This window comes from Strigops habroptila, chromosome 3 (assembly GCF_004027225.2).
Source record: "Strigops habroptila isolate Jane chromosome 3, bStrHab1.2.pri, whole genome shotgun sequence".
Classification (NCBI taxonomy): domain Eukaryota; kingdom Metazoa; phylum Chordata; class Aves; order Psittaciformes; family Psittacidae; genus Strigops; species Strigops habroptila.
In genome coordinates this window covers 26458830-26478478 of record NC_044279.2, presented here as the reverse complement: position 1 = coordinate 26478478, position 19649 = coordinate 26458830, and the positions used below count along the sequence as shown (strand labels likewise).

At 40.7% G+C, this 19649-nt stretch overlaps 1 protein-coding gene across 2 annotated transcripts in view; it reads left to right on the top strand.

Moving 5' to 3' along the window:
* MET (MET proto-oncogene, receptor tyrosine kinase) overlaps positions 1-19649 on the top strand; it is a 90659-nt gene that overhangs the window by 53348 nt on the left and 17662 nt on the right. For both annotated transcript variants that reach the window (XM_030478388.1, XM_030478386.1), the window contains exons 6-11: positions 57-217; positions 1902-2004; positions 2213-2349; positions 4780-4944; positions 5940-6039; positions 14592-14810. In XM_030478388.1, the coding sequence (XP_030334248.1) occupies positions 57-217; positions 1902-2004; positions 2213-2349; positions 4780-4944; positions 5940-6039; positions 14592-14810 (885 nt within the window). The remainder of the gene's footprint in view (positions 1-56; positions 218-1901; positions 2005-2212; positions 2350-4779; positions 4945-5939; positions 6040-14591; positions 14811-19649) is intronic.

The following is a 19649-nucleotide window of genomic DNA, read 5'->3' as shown; positions in this document are numbered from 1 at the left end:
ACTTCATTTGAAGTTCAAGAAAACCTGATTTAACTAACACAATATTTTTTTAACAGATTCTTCCGAGCAGTGCTCCCTTGGAAGGCGGGACAAAACTGACTCTGTGTGGATGGGACTTCGGATTCAGCAAAAAAAATAAATTTGAATTAAAAAATACAGTAGTCCATATTGGAGGACAAATTTGTGCCCTGGAAGCAAAATCTAGCAACAAAAACAAGTAAGAAACCTAAAATAAGAATTTCCTTTTATACAGTTGTTCTTTATGTGGTATGGATTTTTTTTTCAATATAAACATTCAGTCTGAAAGTGTCATCTCTGATTCTGAGATTTCAAACAGGAAACAACCCCTTGGTTTGATAAGCTCCCCAAGAAAAAAAGGGCTCGAAATGGAGATCAAATAAATCTAGTTAATGCCGATAGCTCCTGAGCAGCTTTTTCTGGTTTGTCTGCAAAATGCTGTTCAACATCTGTGGGAGCCGGCAAGAATGAAACTATTCAAAGGTTTGAAAAGGAGGCAGGTTCCTTTGGCCAGGATCCCACTGGGCTCAGTTATGTCACCTCCATCCTCCTGATCTGTGAAGCTGCTGGAGAGAAATGCGAGAAGATGCGGGTATTTCGTCATCCAGTGGCTCATGACCCTCAGCTGCACCACTCCTCCTCCTCCTCCTCAGGAAGAAAAAAGTATTTGGGACAATGAGATAATAACAGAGGTTTTTCTGGTTACGAGATTCAATGAACATCCTTTCTCAGTTCAAAGCATATGACTGTCTACTACCAAAGCAGCGTGCAAATCATGGCACAGCTTCCCAATTTTCATATACGTTCGGCAAAAAGGTCACCCTGCAGAAGTATTGAGGACTCTCCCATCTACTATTCTGAACAGTCTTAATGCAAACAAAATTATTTAAGCAGACTAGCACGCGTGTTCGGTTCTGGGCCCCTCACTACAAGAGAGACATTGAGTTGCTGAAGCAGTTCCAGAGAAGGGCAACAAAGCTGGTGAAGGGTCTGGAGAACAAGTCTTATGAGGAACAGCTGAGGGAACTGGGGTTGTTTAGTCTGGAGAAGAGAAGGCTCAGGGGGGACCTTATCGCTCTCTACAACTACCTGAACGGAGTTTGGAGTAAGGTGGGGGTCAGTCTCTTCTCCACACCAACAAGCGATAGGACAAGAAGCAATGGCCTCAAGTTACACCAGGGGAGGTTTAGATTGGATATTAGGAAAAATTTCTTCAACAAGAGGGTGCACAGGCATTGGAACAGGCTGCCCAGGGAAGTGGTGGAATCACCATCCCTGGAAGTGTTCAAAAACTGTGTAGATGAGGCCCTTAGGAACATGGTTTAGTGGTTGCCTTGGCAGTGCTGGGGTAATGATTGGACTTGATCTTAAAGGTCTTTTCCAGCCTAGTTGATTCTGTAATTCTATATGTGAGACTTTGTAGATGTAATATAATACATTGACAAATGCTGCCACAAAAGCTCAAGTTTGATTTTTGGTAATATTTAAATTTATACAACAAACTTGTGTATATGATGCATTTTTTTCTAATCCTGTTGTCTGCCAAAATTTGGCACGTAAGGAAAATTCCAAAAACCAACTCAGCCATTGAATGGGAGGTATTTGTTTTCTCTAGCATGCTTCATTTTATCCAAAATGCATTTGATACACTAAAATTATTTTCTCTGGCCAAGTATAAACACCACAATGTTTGTATTTAGTATTAAAAAAGACGACCACGTTTCTTTTAGCTGTTATTTCTGAAATGTTTCTGACACGCATAGATAGATGATTTGTTTGGTATGGATCCTCCATTGTTACGAGTTTAAAGTGGTTCTATTTTAATACAGAAAATCAAGCCAGAAAAAAAGATGTAATCCAATCTTTTTCCTTGTTTTCCAAAGGTTGGAATGCACAGTTCCCGCTGCAAAAAATCCAAGTTTTAATATATCCAGTAGTGTTTCTGTTGGACATGGCAAAACACTATTCAATACATTTTCGTATGTGGTAAGCACTATGATTCAAACTTTGTTGTCAAAATTAGTTTCAATATTAGCTGGAAGGAGGTTCCTCGTGAGTCCAATCCGGTATGGTAATTCTACATTCTTACTTGCTTTATTATTACTTCATGGAAATGCTAATAAATGTTTTAAGAGTCTTCCTCTTCACATTTTGAAAATAATTTAACACTGTTCTTATTTTTACCCCTGCCCAGAATCCTGTAATAACAAGTATGTCTCCCACCTATGGCCCCAAATCTGGAGGAACATTGCTAACTATATCTGGAAAATATCTGAACAGTGGAAAAAACAGAAGGATTTTTGTTGGTGAGAAGCTGTGCACCTTGCAAAGGTAATGTACTTACTAAAAAATTATGGCTTTAACACTGGAATGGCTTGATTAAAATGTCTTGGAGTAAAAAAAATGCAAACGTGCATTGCCCTCCTCCCCTTGTGTTTCATAACAGACAAATGATACTGCAATAAGCATTCAGTTCCGGATTACATCCTGAGGTTAGGATGTCTGAAAGGTTTCTAGAAGGGACAACGGTTCCCTGGAAGACTTGTTTATTGTGTGAAGCCTTCATTAACCTCATTAAAAGGTTGCATAGAGAAGTAGCAAATTGGCTTCTAATGGACTAGAAACTGCCTATTTCCCATCATTTTTGTCATCCCAACTTCCATATAGTCAGCCCCCTCTTTTGTATTAGCAAGAGCTGCTGTTTGTGCAGCAGCTCCCAGTGAGCATCCAGTGGGTGCAGATTACCATTTCCTACTGGTTTGTTCTGTGGAAACCTGACCAGTGTGGGAATGTGTATCCCATGCAGATGAGCAGCTATTTCTGCACTACTATCAGTGAACAGCCTCCAAACCAGCATCAGTTTGGGACTTTTCCTGGTGTACATAAAATCGTTTTGAGGATTAAGCCGGAATTTCTTGTGGCACTGTACTGGATCCAGTAGGAGCTCAGTCAAGAATCTTTGACATCCTCTGTATGGAAATGCCTTCAATCCCAGCTGAATATAAATGTTAAATACTAAGTACATACTCTCTGCTAAGGGCAGAGAAACATTGTGAACTTGGTAGCCATTCTACCATGGGGCAAATCCTGCTTGGTCCTGTTTTCAGGTACAGCAGGAGGCTCCAGAATGGTCACCTCTGTGGCAAAGAGCAGAATCCAGCTCACTGTGTTCCAGGAAGAGGATGTCCAGCAATTCCTCTAAATTTTGAGTCTCTTTTAATGATTATGGAAAGTCATAGTGGTGAAACATCACACTTGCAGAGAAGGTGGGCAAGCAATAGCCTATTAGTTAACATCAGACTCAAAGTCAGGAGAGATAAATTTTATTCTTTGCTGCTAAATGATTTATTGTATGCTCTTGATCAAATCAGCTAAGACTGACTAAATCAAGAATGGGATTTTGGTATTCAAGTCTGATATTTAATCACTACCAAGATCTATCTTCAGCACTTCTGTTCAATGGCTGCTTAACAGTTTAGGGTGGCATTTATTGATGTCATCATTTCAGCTGGTCAGCTAATGGATAAATATATAAACCTTTAGGGAATGATTCGTCTGATCCATTTGAGAAATCTGCTGTGGGGGTGAGATGACAGCCAGCTCAGAGGCAGACATCTGCTTTGGTCAGGTGGACCTCTAGGTATCGAACTGTGGTTGAGGGCTTATCCAGTAAGCATCCCCAGCACTCCTCTTTCTCACCAGCCCTGGAGACTTCTACACAGGGCTTAGCCAGTTTCTCAAGGCAGCTATTTCTCTACCTAAAAGGGCAGCTTTCCACAGTTCTGAGGGCAGCAAGATCAAGGGTTTATTTTTCCCTTAAAAGATGGTAAGAAGCTTCCAGATACATATGAACAAGCTATTGAACCCTACAGCACATGGTGAACCCCACCTTCCTGGAAAGCTACAGAAGTGCCAGCAAATGCCCCTTTTATCTAATTTGGAGGCAATCTCTCACATCCCTGCAGAATGGCCCCATGTGGAGGGCTCCTGGAAATCACTGAAACCAGCTGGTAGAGTTACATTTGTTTTTCCAATCAGTTGTTATCTTTGCTTTTCATGTGCCCTGCTCTCTGCGGCCATACTTCATGTGCTTCAAGCTTCAGGATCCTTCACCCCTCTGCTGCCCACTCACCCACTGAGCTCAGTGTAGGAGGAGGACTTCCAGGGCCAAGCATGAGAGAGCCAGGGAAAGGTGAATATCCCAGGGGCTCTGCTGCTGTGCTGAATTCAGCCAGTTCTTCCTGCATTTTCACCTTCTTCTCCCTTCGTCTTGCCCTCTGCCTACCCCTCGGCAGTGCCCCCAGTCAGCAGGTGCCCCCAGGACAGGACATGCTGGTACATCCTCCACCAGCACCTTTTCTTGACGTTTTTAACACAGAGTAAACCCTGTGGATTTGAAAGAGAATGACATTATCCCATGGTTACAGCAGAACAAGTCATTCTCCTTAAACTTGGAGTATGCTACTGTTTTGCAGGCTGGAAGCTGCCTTTGCAGGGTGCAGGGGCTGATGTGGCTGTCACAAGCACTGAGGAAACACCTTCCAGTAGGCAAGGTGTTAGTCAACGCTGAGCCTAAGCAGTGTTGGTGTTTCTCCCTCACACTATGCTTGTTTGTTGCAGTATGATCATCCAGTGGGGGTCTTGGTGACATTTTTTTACAAGTGGATCCTTAGGCGAGGTTGGGGCTCACTAAAGGGCAGTGTTTTAAACCAAGTACATGTTTTATAATGCTGACAAGCGAGCCCTTTTCTGTCCTTCTAGTGTATCAGCGAGCACTGTGGAGTGCTACACTCCAGCACAACGAATTCCCCAAGAATATCGTGTGAGGGTGGGAATCGACAAAGCCATTCGAGACGTGAGCGGTCATTTCACATACAGAGAAGACCCTGTTGTTTTAAAAATTCATCCTGCCAAATCTTTTCTTAGGTGAGTAAAAGTTTCTTATAGAAATAAGAAAAGTAAGGAATGAAAGAAGAATGGCTACGCTGCACAGCAATCTATCAAAAGAAATTGCATTTTTATCTCTATCTGCCATGCCAATTGCTTCTATTGTGGTGCAGTTGCAGAGGGCAGATCATTTCCTCTCAGAGGTGAAGGAGAAGGGGGAAGGGCACCTCTTTTCTTTATGTGATTTAACTCCTAGCTGCTGCTGAGTGTACCTGTGATGTCCTGCTGAGATACGTACTGCACAGCTAAGCGTGTCTCCTACACTGCGTCTGGATATCACACTGATGAGTGAGGAAAATCATTTAATGTGACAAGTCAGCAGGACTCAGGAGAGCAAATGGATTTTAAAACAGTCTAAATCCAGGCCTACATAAATATTATGAATATATACGTATGGTAGCATATGTGTGTTTTTAAGTGACATATTTATGGTCTCAGTAGCTCTAATCCAAGCCATCTTCCTTTGCCAAAAAAATGTCAGCAGTAAAAAAGACACCTTTTTCAGCACTGCTGAAAGCAATAAGTTATGTAAGTTAGCAAATGCTAAGCACAAGTATACACCCTCCTTTAAAATGTACACATTTGTTTTATATCCTGCCATGCCACAATTTTAAAAATTATTTTTCTTTTCTTGTATTTGATTAGTTGTTATAGCAAGTGTAAAATTTGTCTCCCAGAAAAATAATCTTGCTGCTAAGAGCCATGTATTTGCATTCACCCCATATATCCCTAATTCTGGCTTTATGCTTACTGCTAAGAGCCATATATTTGCATTCACCCCATATAGCCCTAATTCAGGCTTTATGCTTACTGCTAAGAGCCATGTATTTGCATTCACCACATATATCCCTAATTCTGGCTTTATGTTGTCATTTACTCTAAAACATAATTTGTAATTAAGATTATCATAGCAGATGTATCATTATCCTACTCATCTTCTTTTCTCTTTTCCTTTTTTTTTTAATCCTTCCTAGTGGTGGAAGCACAATCACAGCTCAGGGAATCAACTTGAACTCAGTGTGCTTTCCTCAGATGGTGATTACTGTACCTAAACTGGGAATGAACTTCTCTGTGGTGAGTCAGTCTTGGAGAAGACAATCTGTTGTCTTGTGATCTTTGTGTGGTGAATGGCACAGAATTTTCAGTCAAAAAACCTTGATTTTTGCCTTGGAACTTCAGGGCTTCCACTGACATGTTGGTGTTTTCTGCACAGACTGTTTCCACTGCATAGGCAAAACTCAGCAACAAATTTGAAATTAAGCTGGCGATAGAACAACAGTTTCCAAGGAACCTCTTCCAAAGAAATAAGGTTTTTACAGTATCCGATAACAAGATTTTTATATTGCAGTTTAACAATGCAAATTCAGTGACTAAACACAAACAATGCAATACAGGTATGTCACATTACATGGCAAGTTCAGGTGCTACTGTGATAGGTAGGAAATGTATTTAAATGGTGGCTGTGAATATAGGAGGAAAATGGAACAAGCATCAGAGAAAGAGGAAAAGTAAATACGTAAAAGCAAAAGTAAGTATTATTTTGAAGAATTTCTGATTGCCAAATTACCTACTGGGGAAAATCCTTCCTAACCTACCAAAGTTCAGCCACAAACTTTTAAGACACATTAAGGCTTTTGCAGTTGGGTACCTCTGCATGAACAGAGATTAAGCCAGGGATCTGAGCCTTCTTTTGTTACCTGCATTGATAATACAGTGTCTAAATCTAAGTGTTCAGGTATGACCATGTATGTGATCTACATTAATTTTCATAAGGCAGTGATGACATTTATTGGCTAGTTGTACTGAAACTGTTTCCTGTAGGCTTTTGCTTACACATTTGTCTTGCACCTCCAACATTTTCTTAGCCTGTAAGGTCTGTTTAGCCTAATCGGAGCTAAATTGACCTACAGTCTTTATGACATGCTACGTGACTGCTTATATTCCTGGCTTATATCTAATGATCATCATACACTGTTTCCTGTATTGAATTCTAAGTATTAGACCTAGGTTTGCTCAAAGCATTTTAAATGGTATGTCTGCAAATTTGCAATCTTTTATAGCTTCAAGGTCATAATATTCTTCATGATCCTAATTTGTATAATACTGTAAGTGTCAGGACCTGAATTTCAGCTGGATATAATCGTGGCTTATAACTTAATGGGTTCAGGTTTTAATCTGAAAATCAGTGCCCTTGCAATGAAATACGATGTTCGATGTTATTGAAAAGACACTTTATCCATGAGTTGGAAAACAAAACATTTCAGTGAAATCAACCAAACTCACAATTTATTAGGTTTTAAGTAATGTGGGCATGACTATTTCTAAGTACAAAAGATGTTCAAATAAAAGATCATTGCTGAAATCGGCTCTTTGGATTTTGCTTTATACAGATTTGAGCAGACTTTCATTTGAAGTAAAGATCATTCATCTTTCTCTGTTCTTCTGTGAGACTATGCAATGCTGCTCCTCTTCAGGCCCCGGTTCTGCATACCTTGCTTGTCACTTGGGACTTCCTCAGAATTTGAAAGTATTGGAAGTTTTAAACAACTAAATTCACTATCCGAAAGTGACTGGCAGCTCCAGGCAATGAACACTGTAAAGTTTATTCTCTTCCCCAAATATTCGGGATCAACCTTTACTTTGAACAGTGGTTTGCTGCCATCCTGCCTTTTAATCTGCTGTTGAAAAAACAAGTGGACATAGACAGTCAGAATTATCTCGCTTTATCTTGTCATACCTTGCAGTGTGCATGATATTTGCAGACACACAATAAGAGGCAGGTCTGACTCCCCCTTTTCTATAAGGATATCTGTCCCCTACCACTGCTGATCTCTAAGAATCTGCCCCAGTGTAAAAGTAACTGTACACAAATTCATTCTCCCTGCACAAAGGGTGGAATATCTAATCCAGAGTGTTTTACAATTTGACATTGCCTAAGCAATATATTTTGCTCTATTGAAATTAAAGGCTTCTGGCACTCAGTGGCTTTCCCTACCTCTGTGACAGCCCAGCTCTGCTTGCCATTTGTTCTGCCACTAATCTTTGCCTCAAGCTTATTTCTCAAGGAAGGATATTAATTCTCAGGAAGAGGGGAAGATTTCTAAGTGGCAAAGCAAGATTGCACTGTGTAACTGAGGAAATTGCTTGTGGAGGATGCCTATGGGTGCAGCCTGCCCCATCCTGCTCTGGAGATGCTGGGCCCTATGCATGAGCGAGATGCCAAAAAAACAAACTTTCATCCAGTCAAAACAAGAATCAACAATGATGAGGAACTATTTCCTGCAGGGATCCAGAGCACTGCAATGACTGGCTATCCTATTTATAAAGGAGAAAACAGGTGTGGTCCTGAATAAAACAAACCCAGACAAACAGTACAATATAAACCAGATGATCAAGAAGTCTTATAGCTGAGGTTATATATCTCTTTGTTTCCCTAGCTGGGGAGAGGACAGCTAACTGAGTCATTTTTTTTAATAGTTATTTAAGCCGTTTTTCTTCTCAGTTTTCTCTCACCAGCCTCCTCCGAGAAGCTGCTTTTGTCAGCATTCAGAAACTCTGGCTCTTGGGAAAAACAAAGCCAGCACTGAAACACATCCCAGAGCATCAAAGGAAAGTACAGCTGGGAGGGACCACAAAGACCTAGCCTGGCCCTGCTTCCCTGCGGCAGGAGCAAATATATGCAGACCACTGCCTGATGGGTATTTGTCTAGGTTGTTAATAAAGCTCCTTGTGAAAGAAATTTCACAACCTTGCTTAAACAAGCTTTGGAGAGCTGCTCTACCTGCTTACCTAGTGGTTTGGAAAGACTCCTTTCTAATAATTAACCCAAATCCTGCCTGCTAATTAGCTATCTTCTTGTTTAACCCTCAGTGGACACAAACAACAGATTACCAGTCTCTCCCGCTAATTTTTCATATTTGCACTACATTATGATTCAGTCTTTCTCTTCTCCAGTTAAAACAAACCAAACCACTCCAAATTCTCCTGCTAAGTGTTGTTTCCTAGAGCTCTCCTCTTTCTTTCCGCCACCTCCAAGGCCTTCTCCCATTTGCCTAAAACTGGTAGTGCTCAATTTAAAAGAGGTTTCACCTTTTCCTGTAAGTTGTCTGTCCCTCAGGCTTAATTGTGGCCTAGAGCCCTAATGGAGTCACAGTGTGAGTGCAGGGTCACTTTTGTAAGCAGCAAGAGCTGTTGGGGATGCTCTACATCCCAAAGCCTCAGGGAGCAGAGACAGCTGATGTGCCCTGGGGCATTTGCTCTTCTCTGCCTGTTTCTTTCCATCCCAGTGGAAGAAATGAGTGGTACAACTGGTAAAAGAGCTTTTCTGGAACAACATACTGTAAGAAATGCAGTTTCACTGAGACTGTAAAGTCTTGGGGGCAATACGCCAGGCGCCTATAGAAGAAACATTTAAGTTGAGCTTTTCAGCTTTCATGTTTGAAGTTCAGTATTTCTGAAACTTTTTTTCTTCCAAAAGGCAAAAATGCCTTCTTTCAGCTTTATCATTTTCATTTCATATTTATTTAAATTTCCTTAAAATTGTTCAATACTGTGTTCACACTACTTGTGTTTATATTACATTTTATGTTAGCACTATCAAAATAATACATTTTGCCTTCTTCGAATTTGATATTTCAATGAGTAAAAAAAAGGTTTTAGCTTTATCGAACCATCTGTTTCAATAATTGCAATGTGTTTCTTTTTAATTTCTATATTATGAGTTCTTTTGACTCATGACTTCTGACTAGGAACAAAAAATTTAGGCAGTGCTGCATAAATTCCCGAGAGCTCTAGATAATGCATAAGGATACAGAAACCCTCTCACTTCTGCTCATGTGTCCAGTTCCTCTGGGAGGTGCACAAGGAAAGAACCAGCTCATTCCTTCCTTTCACTTTGCATTGTGCCTGTAAACAAACTTTGCACAGTTTGGAGTGGTGTTTGATCAGAAGCCTGTTTACAAAATAAGTGTCTTCTAACCTCTACTGTAAGTTGTGCTTCTGAAGACCTCAGGCCAATATTTTCTCTCTGAAAGCCTGTACTTTGCATTGATTCCCCAATAGTGAATATATGGTCATTCAAGAATCCTTTGCTGTAGCATTTGGATATAAATTCCAACTGCTTAATCTCTTCTAACCATGAATATCCCAAGATAGGCATGGTTGTAAAATTAGGGAGAAGCAAGCTTCTCCCTAAGGTTCATAAATGCATGATCTTGAAAAACTGACTCTGTAGTTATGCAAGATCATCTATTTCCACAGACTTTTAATTATTTCTTCAGTAAGTAGTCTCTTGAATGATATTTAGCATTTCTTAATTGCTCCCTGATAGATGCCATTTCCTGCTGTATTGCAGGAGAATTTTAAAACACCCTAACGTTCCTTCAATATTTACAAGTCCATGAAAAAAACATACATATAATACTCATCAAAGTGCCTAGAATTCACTCGCTAGTGTCTTCCTTAGATTTATTAAATAATGATAGAAGAAATTCTCTGGAAACTGTGGATGGTGAGCGTGTGTTTACTGAAGATATTCCTGACTACCTATCCAAAGACAGTCAGGGTTGGATGCTCTATCTGTCTTGACTCTGTGCCATAAAGCTGCCGCAGAAGCCCAGTGAAGTTTCCCTCACAAAGGGGAACAATTGGCCTCTGTTTGTGTGCCAAAACTGCATCTCATGCACATCTCCTGCCAAGGAAAGAGTGCAGCAGTTGGTGTCAGGGAAAAGCCTATGCTTTGAAATCACCAGGATGCCAGGGATGTGGTGGTAGCAAGACCATCCCAAGCCCAGGGTGGAATTTAGACTCTTGGTCAGTACCGATCATGTTGTGAGAAGGGCTGGCTTTCAGACCCAGGAGCAAGAGAGGTTTTACTCTACCTTCTGGTCCAGTGATCTGACAGACTAGAAGCATCATCTCGCATGCCTTCATCCAAGAAGACAACAAGAATACAAATGCTACCAATCCATTAGGGCGATTCATTGTACTACCTGAAATGGCAGCAAAAGCCAGTGAGTTCTGCAAAACTTGAAGTGCTTGAGTGTCACTGCTCAGTTTCTCACCTGCACAGAAAAGCCTTCTGAATAAACTTTCCTGAAGTTGGACCTGAATTCTCATCTTTTTCTATTTAGAAATCGTTCTTTGGCAAAGACGGTCGGAGAGTCTCTCAGTCTGTCTTTAACCTCATTCATCTTTCATTCCTCACTGAAATCCAAAAGTTTACTTTTTATGAAAGGACAGATTGGCCCTTTTCTGCCTTCTGACTGCTGCAGATCCTGTAATACACATCCAACTGCCCCTCTCTTACCTGGGTCAGCTACTGGGAGACCTCTGAAGCTCAGAGATCCTCCCTCATACTTTTCTTGTTGTTCTATGAGATGAAAAAAAAAATTGAATTGGGCACGGAGGTTCAGATTATGTAGGTCAGGTTTGAATTAATTGCCTCAAGGGTCATATTTTACAAACGAAACAAGAATACATTTCTTTAAGTGATGAGTCATATGCATTGCGCAATAGATTATTATTCCCTTTGGGGTATAGTATTTACTTATGCTTGTGAAATGCTCTATAATTTTTACTTTTTTTTTTCCTTACTGTCTTCAGATGTAGATTATAGTCACAAGAAGAATATAGGCTTAGCTTTTAAAGTGAATGTACTTTAAAGCCTAATTAAATAAAAGTTAAAGGTGCTGGGTGATAGGCAGTATCTTAATTGAGAAGGCAATAGATTGAATTAGGGGTTTTTTCCTATAGATCCTCAATCCAATATTTCTTGAAAACTAAACCGTCATATTCTTCAATTGCTAAAACCAATTTCAAGGTAAAAATGTCATGTCAAATCATGTACCAATAAGGGCATCGCAAATAAGATTTTTCTTGACCTTACCAATCAGTCACATTGCATCCCCTCCAAAGAGTATTATTAGATTTTTATCATTTTCTGAAAGCTTCCACTTCAGAGACCAGCCTGATAAAGTAAAGTATCTGATTCTAATAGATAGCCACAAACAAAGTTATGAATACCACTGCTATTCATTTAAGGGACATCACTACTCTACAGTAGATAAAAAGTCTAATGAATTTACATTAATCAAATAAATATAATGATTTCTTGGGACATATTTGGTTTTATAACGATATATATTTTAGTAATCCCTTTTTAGAATCGACACACTATGATGTATATCTTTATGAATATTCATGTATCATGGAAAAGTATGGCTTGATCATCCATTATACTAATGATGCATCTTATTATTACCATAGTGATTCAAATGAATTTCTAGGTCCATGTGATATAATGAAGCCTGAGCTATGTTCAATGGTGTATAACAAGGTATTCAAAAGAGAACAGTCTAATACTGTAAGCAAATGGAGTGAAAATCTTTCTTGTCTTATGTCTCAGAGATTACCTTGTTATCATGGGGGATGCACAAATATTTCTGAATTCATGCTAGGGATTGATATGAGCTGTTTGTTACGTGGGTGCAAGTCCCATGAGCATCACTGAGAGCTGCAACAAGTTACTTAACTGAGTGACGAACTCACAGCTCACAGGCAGGTAACCTTTGTAGTAGAGTTCTAAAACTCTAGTGCTCAGTTTCAGAGCCTTGAAAATGTTTCCCTTGGCAGATTCAAGATTTCACAATATTATGCACAGAAACATGAATTGCTGTGTCGGTAAGAAAAGGTGCTGATTTGTAGACAGCTTTATCCTGCTTTTCACACTAATGTGGGTATATAACTGATACAACTTGAATGGTTATGTCACTGATTTGAAACAGCAAAATTACATTGCATTAATTTAGCATATTACAGACAAATTTAAACTAATTTCACAGCTCCTTCAGCAACATTTCATAGTGCGAACCAGTTTAATTTGAAAAACAAAACAGAAAAATATATATTTTTTGCCTTCTCTAGATGCACAGAGGTATTCAACAGCACTGCTGCGTTTCCAGGAAAATTCTTTCTGGAACAAATGTGAGATTTATGATGACGAGGAGCTAAGCCCCATTCTTACTGGGGCATATGTCAGCCACTCTATTTATATTGAAAAAAAAAAAGTGTAATCTCTGCTGTCAGGGAACTACTTACAGAAGGTTTGTACAATTTGAACAGAAATACTTCTGTGGAGATGAAGCAACTCCGTTTGTGCCAGAGTCCTTCAACCATAGCCATGGTAGGCACCAGGAAAGGGAGGCACAGAGAAGGGAGTACATGGTACAGTCACAAACAAGCCACTCTGCGGTTTGCATGATGCTGCCCAGCACCCACCATGCCTCCCACTGATGCTTGTAGATGTGCTGTTGACATTATAATCAAATTAGTTATATAGAAATCTTCACAGTCGAGAGAGGAAGATGACCCTTCTAGAGCACCATTAATCTAATTAAAGCTGTTGTCTAAAATGGATCAGATGAATCCCACTTTAGGTGAGCCTCTTTCCCTCTGCTGACTATAAAGGTAGTTTAGACAACTGCAACACAGCTGTCTGGATGCAGGCTTGTTGAATCCCATCTGCAAGAATTCATATTATCCCTGCAACTGCCTAAACTCAGCCTCAGATCAGGATGCCTGCAAATCCTCTCTATCCTTGCTTGCAACACAGCAACCCTTTAGGAAAGACCTGGGTCCATCTTGTGTGTCTCAAAAGTCCTGTGTCAAGGTGGTATGGGATAGAGGGAAGCACCTTGGCCAGACATTTCACACTGGATCACACCCCCATGGCACAAAGCATGCTCTGGCAGGACTTCTGGAGCGTGGGGTGCACCAGCAGTTTCCCCCAGGAAGCACCTCCGGAGCGGAGTGTGGGGCAAGCGTGGCTTCATGCCTGTTGTCACGCAGCTCCTGCACTGCATTGAGGGGCAAACATCTCATCCCTGCTGGTCTGAGATGCAGTGTGAAGCACGTCCTGTAGTCAACACTCCAGGAGGGACTTGCATGACACTCGTGTACCTAAGCACCAAATGCCACACGTCTGGGGCCTTACACATACGCTTTGCTGAGCTTTCATGACCCAGCATCCCATGGTGGCTTTGGCTTTAAAGCACTTTCTCACAGAGTTCATAGTGCCTTTCCAGAATCTTAGTGACTTAGCTACATTGTCAGTAAATGGTGCTTTACTTCTGTTTTCTTCTATTTCACACAGATTCATTGGCCCTGTATTTACCTTCTCCTCTGGTCCCTTGTTCTTGCTTTAGTAGCAAAAAAGGAAGAGAAATCCATGTTTCAGTCACTCTGACATAGGCTGGGTAAGCTGAATTATGGCTGCTCAGTACACCAGGCTAGCTTCCTGATGGTTCTTGGCTTTGGAAATCATTTTCCATTAATTATCTGCAAAATATTTACTTTAAAAGTGCTGTGAACAATCAGGCCAGGAAGCTTGTTTACTTGAACATTTCCTCAACAAGAGTGCAAACACCATTGACATGTAGTTTTTATAGTTTTGTCCCAGCTCTAAATAAATGCCATGTAGCACTGATCAAGATTTTGCTTTAGTTAAAGAACAAGACCCCTGCTGTTTATTTTTTCAATATATGTGTATTGTTAAAGAACGGTTATGTTCATCAGTGACTTCCTATGCACGTACTTACTGCAATTACCTCTTTCTTTCTTTCTTACAGGCATGTAGCCACCGCTCTAGCTCAGAGATAATCTGCTGTACAACCCCTTCACTGAAAGCCTTCAATCTCCAACCACCCTTTGTAACCAAAGTGTTCTTTATTTTTGATGGTGTCAGCTCTTTGTACTTTGATTTTGATTATGTAAATAATCCTGTATTTAAGCATTTTGAAAAGCCAGTGTTCATCTCAAGAGGCAACCATAATGTTCTGGAAATTAAGGTAAGAAATGTTGAAGTTTTTCAATTATTCAGCAGCATAGCATGGAACAGACATTTTGATGAAATAACGGAAGCTCCGAGAAGCAAGGGCAGAGAGAGCAGTGTGTTCAGTACTGTGTTCACCCGAACCCCCAGCCATCACAATTTTAAAGATGCAGAGCTGAAAACAAAGATACATACCAGGGTGGTTGTTGGCATCAGATGGGGTGGGAGAGGGGCCTTCCTCATCCTCGTGGGAGGACCATGCTGCCTGAGCTTCTGATTGCGATGAGCTGCATCACCAGTTGAGGATTGAACATGGCCAGCAGGCCAGAACCTGAAGTGTTCTTCAGGTCTGCGTGCAATTTCTGGCTCTCTGCCACATGGGTTTGTGTCCTTCCTCATGAAAGACATGGAATTGCCTTTAGAAATTGGCCAGTGGCTTTGGCTCTCTAGAGTTGAGGGAAACTATGGCCTGTGCACAGAGTCACTTATGAAGATCAGTCACCACTGTAGCCTAAATATTTACAGATCCATGAAAAATGCAAAGCTGATGCTGAGAGCCTCTTAAAAGAGCATTGAGAATAGCCTACACGGCTCTGAGAAACATCTCTTAGGAATTCGGGGCCCTCGCAGGCACAGGCTGCTCTCTAAAACAGTGCTGTGGGGAAAGTTAAATGCATTCTGCGAGAGTCTGATTTCTTGAAATCTAGTGCTTAGAAATATAGGTATTTCTAATTTACAGTGAAAGTTTATGAAAATGTATTATTATCTACATGTATTTTATATATATCTATAATTTGTATAGCATATGACCTATAAAAAATGCTTTACAGAAGAGAATCAGTCATTACACTGGGGTCATCTCTTCGTGTAGCTCTTCCATAGTTCTGTAAGCCAAAACTCTTTTCCCCTGTGACAGTTATGAAATCTTGAAGCCCTCACTATTCTATGATTCTATGATTCTATGGTCCAGTGGGCCAGCTTCTGAGCTGCAGGAAATCACAGGGGATTACTTCAGAGCTTCTGTCAGCCATGCTCTGAATATTTATCTGTCTCCACAAAGTTCTTTAGGCAAATTCCAAAGAATAATCAGTCTGATTTTTGTTTTTGTTTTATTTTCTACTAGGAACTCTTGACCGTACAATCACTCCTTCCTCAATGCAGAGCAACTCTCTTGTTCAGTTATGAAGAGATGCTAGAAAGAGTTCTGGTGTGCAGGTCAACAGAGAGCTGTGAATATACAGTTGCTGCATGGCTCAGTGCCTCTGTGCAGTGACAGCAGTGTATTCCAGTATTTTCCAGGTCATGTATATCAACCAGTTGGAAAGAGAACTAATATGAGAAGAATCGTAGAATAATTTACATTGGAAGGATCCTCTGGAGGTCTTTATAGTTTAACCCCCTTGCTCAAAACAGGCCTAAGTTAAAAATTAGGTCAGGTTGCCTATGTGGCCTTGTCTAGATGAATTTTGAAAATCTCCAAGAATTGAGATTTTACAACTTTAAAAACCCAGCTCCACTAGCCTTGCATTGTGCATCCTGTGCTTCAGCTCCCTTCCTAGCTTAGTGGTCCTCTGCTGTACTTCATCCAGTTTGTCAGTATCTCTCTTGTTCTGCGGAGTTCAAAACTCAACACCGTTCTCCAGGTGTGGCGTCAAAAGTGTTGAGCAGAGGAGAACAATCACTTTCAATCTACCAGCCTTGCTGTTGCTAAAGTATGTGGTAAGCCTTCATCACTACAATGGCATTCTGCTGCCTTATTTCACCTTGTGGTCCAGTATATCAGTCATTTTCCTAAATCTGATGTCATCTGAAAGCACAAGGAGAGTGCATCCTGTCCCTTTGTCCAGGTTGTCAATGAAGATTTTAAGCAGTACTGGTCCCAGTATCAGCCATTGACAAATGCCAGTTTTTAGGCTGCTAAGATCTGAGATGATGGCTAGTCAGTTTTTCACTCACCTTAAGAGCCCATCCATCCAGTCCATGTCATCCAAATATGTTTTGCCTTGCTAGGAAAGATTGTGTTGCAAACCTTTCTAAAATCAAAGTAAACATTATCCAGTGCTCTCCACTCAGCTACAGAGCTAGTCGTCTCCATATAGAAGGCGATCAGGCTGCTCAGGCAAAATCCACTCTTGGGAAACCTGTGCTGGCTGTTCTCAATCACATTCTTGTCCTTCCTCTGCTTGGAAATGCTTCCATGAGGACTTGCTCCATAACCTTCCCAGACACGGAGAGTTAAAAATTAGTTGATTTTTTAACTCTCTTCTTTCTTTTATTCTTGAACCTTTTATTCTCCTGAAGGGAAGTCTCTAGTGCTCTATACTGCTGGGAAGAAGCCATTCAGTTGAGAAGGGCTGGCTGAGGACTGTCCCACTGACAACTGACCAAAGACACAATTTTGTAGTATTGATGTCACCTGTAGTCATGGTACCCAAGGCAGATGTCAACCTAAACCTAATGCCCTGGTTATATCCCAGCAACCAACTGGATAATAACATTAGTGAAAGCTGGTCTCCTAGAACAAAGCATGAACAAGCACCAATTTAACATCTTCCTCTAAATAGAATTAGCTATAGTGGGATGCTTCTATCAAAACAGTGAGGCGACTTTCAGAAATTATAATCAGGAGCCAAAAGATCATTACAAGCCATATTGGCAACACTTTTCCCTTGTCCCGTACCCGCATTCGGAAACACACACACAGAAGTTTACGTGCCTCATGGTTATATTTTGTGCAGTAATTAAGCAAGCTCAGCATGAAATTAAATGGCAGCTTGCTACAGTGAACAGTCTGTTCTACCATACCAAAGTTCTTTTATCTTTTTCTTAATTAGTTTCAGAGGGGCGGAGGGAGCTTTTATCACAAGTTTTTCAATCAAACTAATCTAGTGTGACATATCTGGCTTCCATCAAATGACAGTGGGTACCGATTGAAAAGTTCTCTTTGGTTTCCCCTGATGACCATAAGATGATTTTGTAAGAAAACGTTACACACAAGAAAACATTAAGTCTTCCATGTAAAACACAGGGCACTGTGTACCGCAAATGCCAGCCCTTCATGTCTTCAGTGCCAGCCCTTTTGTCTTCCACACTACCAAACCTCTCAAGGTCCCACATCACCACTGTCGTCCTCTGCCAAGTATGTGGCTCTTTAAAGTCTCTCAGTGCCCCCCATGCCCCAGTCAGAGGGGTCATGGCACAGTGGCTTCACACACTTCTCTGCTTCAATACCATGAAGACAGCACTTCAGAAGCGCTCCCATCTCCCGCCAACATGGGAAGCTCTCAGGGCAGAAGAAGTTCTGGTGTTTTGCTGCTGGCTATGTCTGAAGACCTGAGTCTGCTGAAAAGGACAGAATCTACTTGCTGCCTCCCACAGAAGCCACTGACCCAGACCTGCAAGCTGGACTGCTGACAGCCCAGTGTGGCCTAGCTGTGAAAAAACCCAAACAAATAAATAAGGAAACAAACAGCTTCCTACCTCAGCCTGCCCAGAGGCCTGGCCTGGCCTGGGGTTGTGCTTGTGCACCAGGATAGTGTGGGGATACTGTGACTGCTTCCAGAGGAGGCCTAGGAATGAGCCGATAGGTGGCTAAAGTGTATTTATAAATATATTCTTCTGCTAGATAAATAAGTAGTACAATTGTCGTTTCATGTTACACAGCACATCTGAGATCTTGGCTGTCCTCTGGTACATCCATCCTAAAACTCAGAGGACAACAGTTACTAAGTTGCCTACTCTATCCCTAAGCCAGTACAACACATTCTTTATGAAACAACCTTAAGGAACTTTTCTTGTCTATTTATAAGTCACTGTATTTTCAATCTTCTTCCACTTCACACAGAAAATTATGTTTCTCTCAGTATCTGGTCTGAGAGTGTGCAATATGGAAACTCTGGTATTTCTGAGCAAGCTAAAGAGGAAGCTCTGCAGCTGTGGTAACTCCTCATTCTTCCCGAGTCAACCCACTCTGCTTAGGAGACTCAAAAATTCTCCTGACACCAATCTCGGAATTGCCACACCTTGATTTGTTGTCCTTTCTACTGCTTCTAAACTTTAACCCAAATTATTCCCATCTCTCTAAAGTTGTGAGATATATCAGTTATCAGTTGTTGATATATCAGTTTGGTTTGCAACACCTACTCAGTCCAGTGAGCTTCTCCAGCTTGCGATCAAGGGCATTGCTCAGCGAGAAGAGAGTAATATGCATTTAAAAGTAGGAAATACTGTTTCCCAGTTCTCACAGGAACCAGTTTTCTACTTTTCTTAAAATTGTAGGGAAATTCTGTGGTCAGAGAAAAACTACTGCTCAAAGAGTTTCGAGACTCTTAATATATTGATATTATAGTGAATGTGTTTGAAACTGTGATATATTAATGGTAATATAATGGTAGTGGTAGTAAGTAAAAGCTACTATCTTCATTATAACTGGCTAAGGACCACCTCAGAAAACAACAGTATAATTTTCACCTTTTCTTCATCTTTGGTGAAGAAAAAAATTCTAAGATTTGATGTAGAAGAAAAAGAGGCCACTTACCCGCGCTCTCCACGATAACGTATTTATCCTGAAGATGGAAAACTCAAATTCAAGTCTTCTGAGGTACAACGTTCAAAGGAAAGATTTGAACACAAATGGCTCACAATCTGCAGCAAGTCTCCATACTAATAAGCAATAAGCAGTCAATCATATGCTCCCTGGCCCATTGCATATTTACTTAATTAACACCAAACAGAATGGCTTCAAGTAGGCAGAAAACAGAATGCAAAATTGACTTTTTTTTACTAGCAATTAAAAGCGTTTACCTGGTGTGTGGCTTTGCCAGTCAAAATAGGACATTAAACTGGCTGTCCTGTA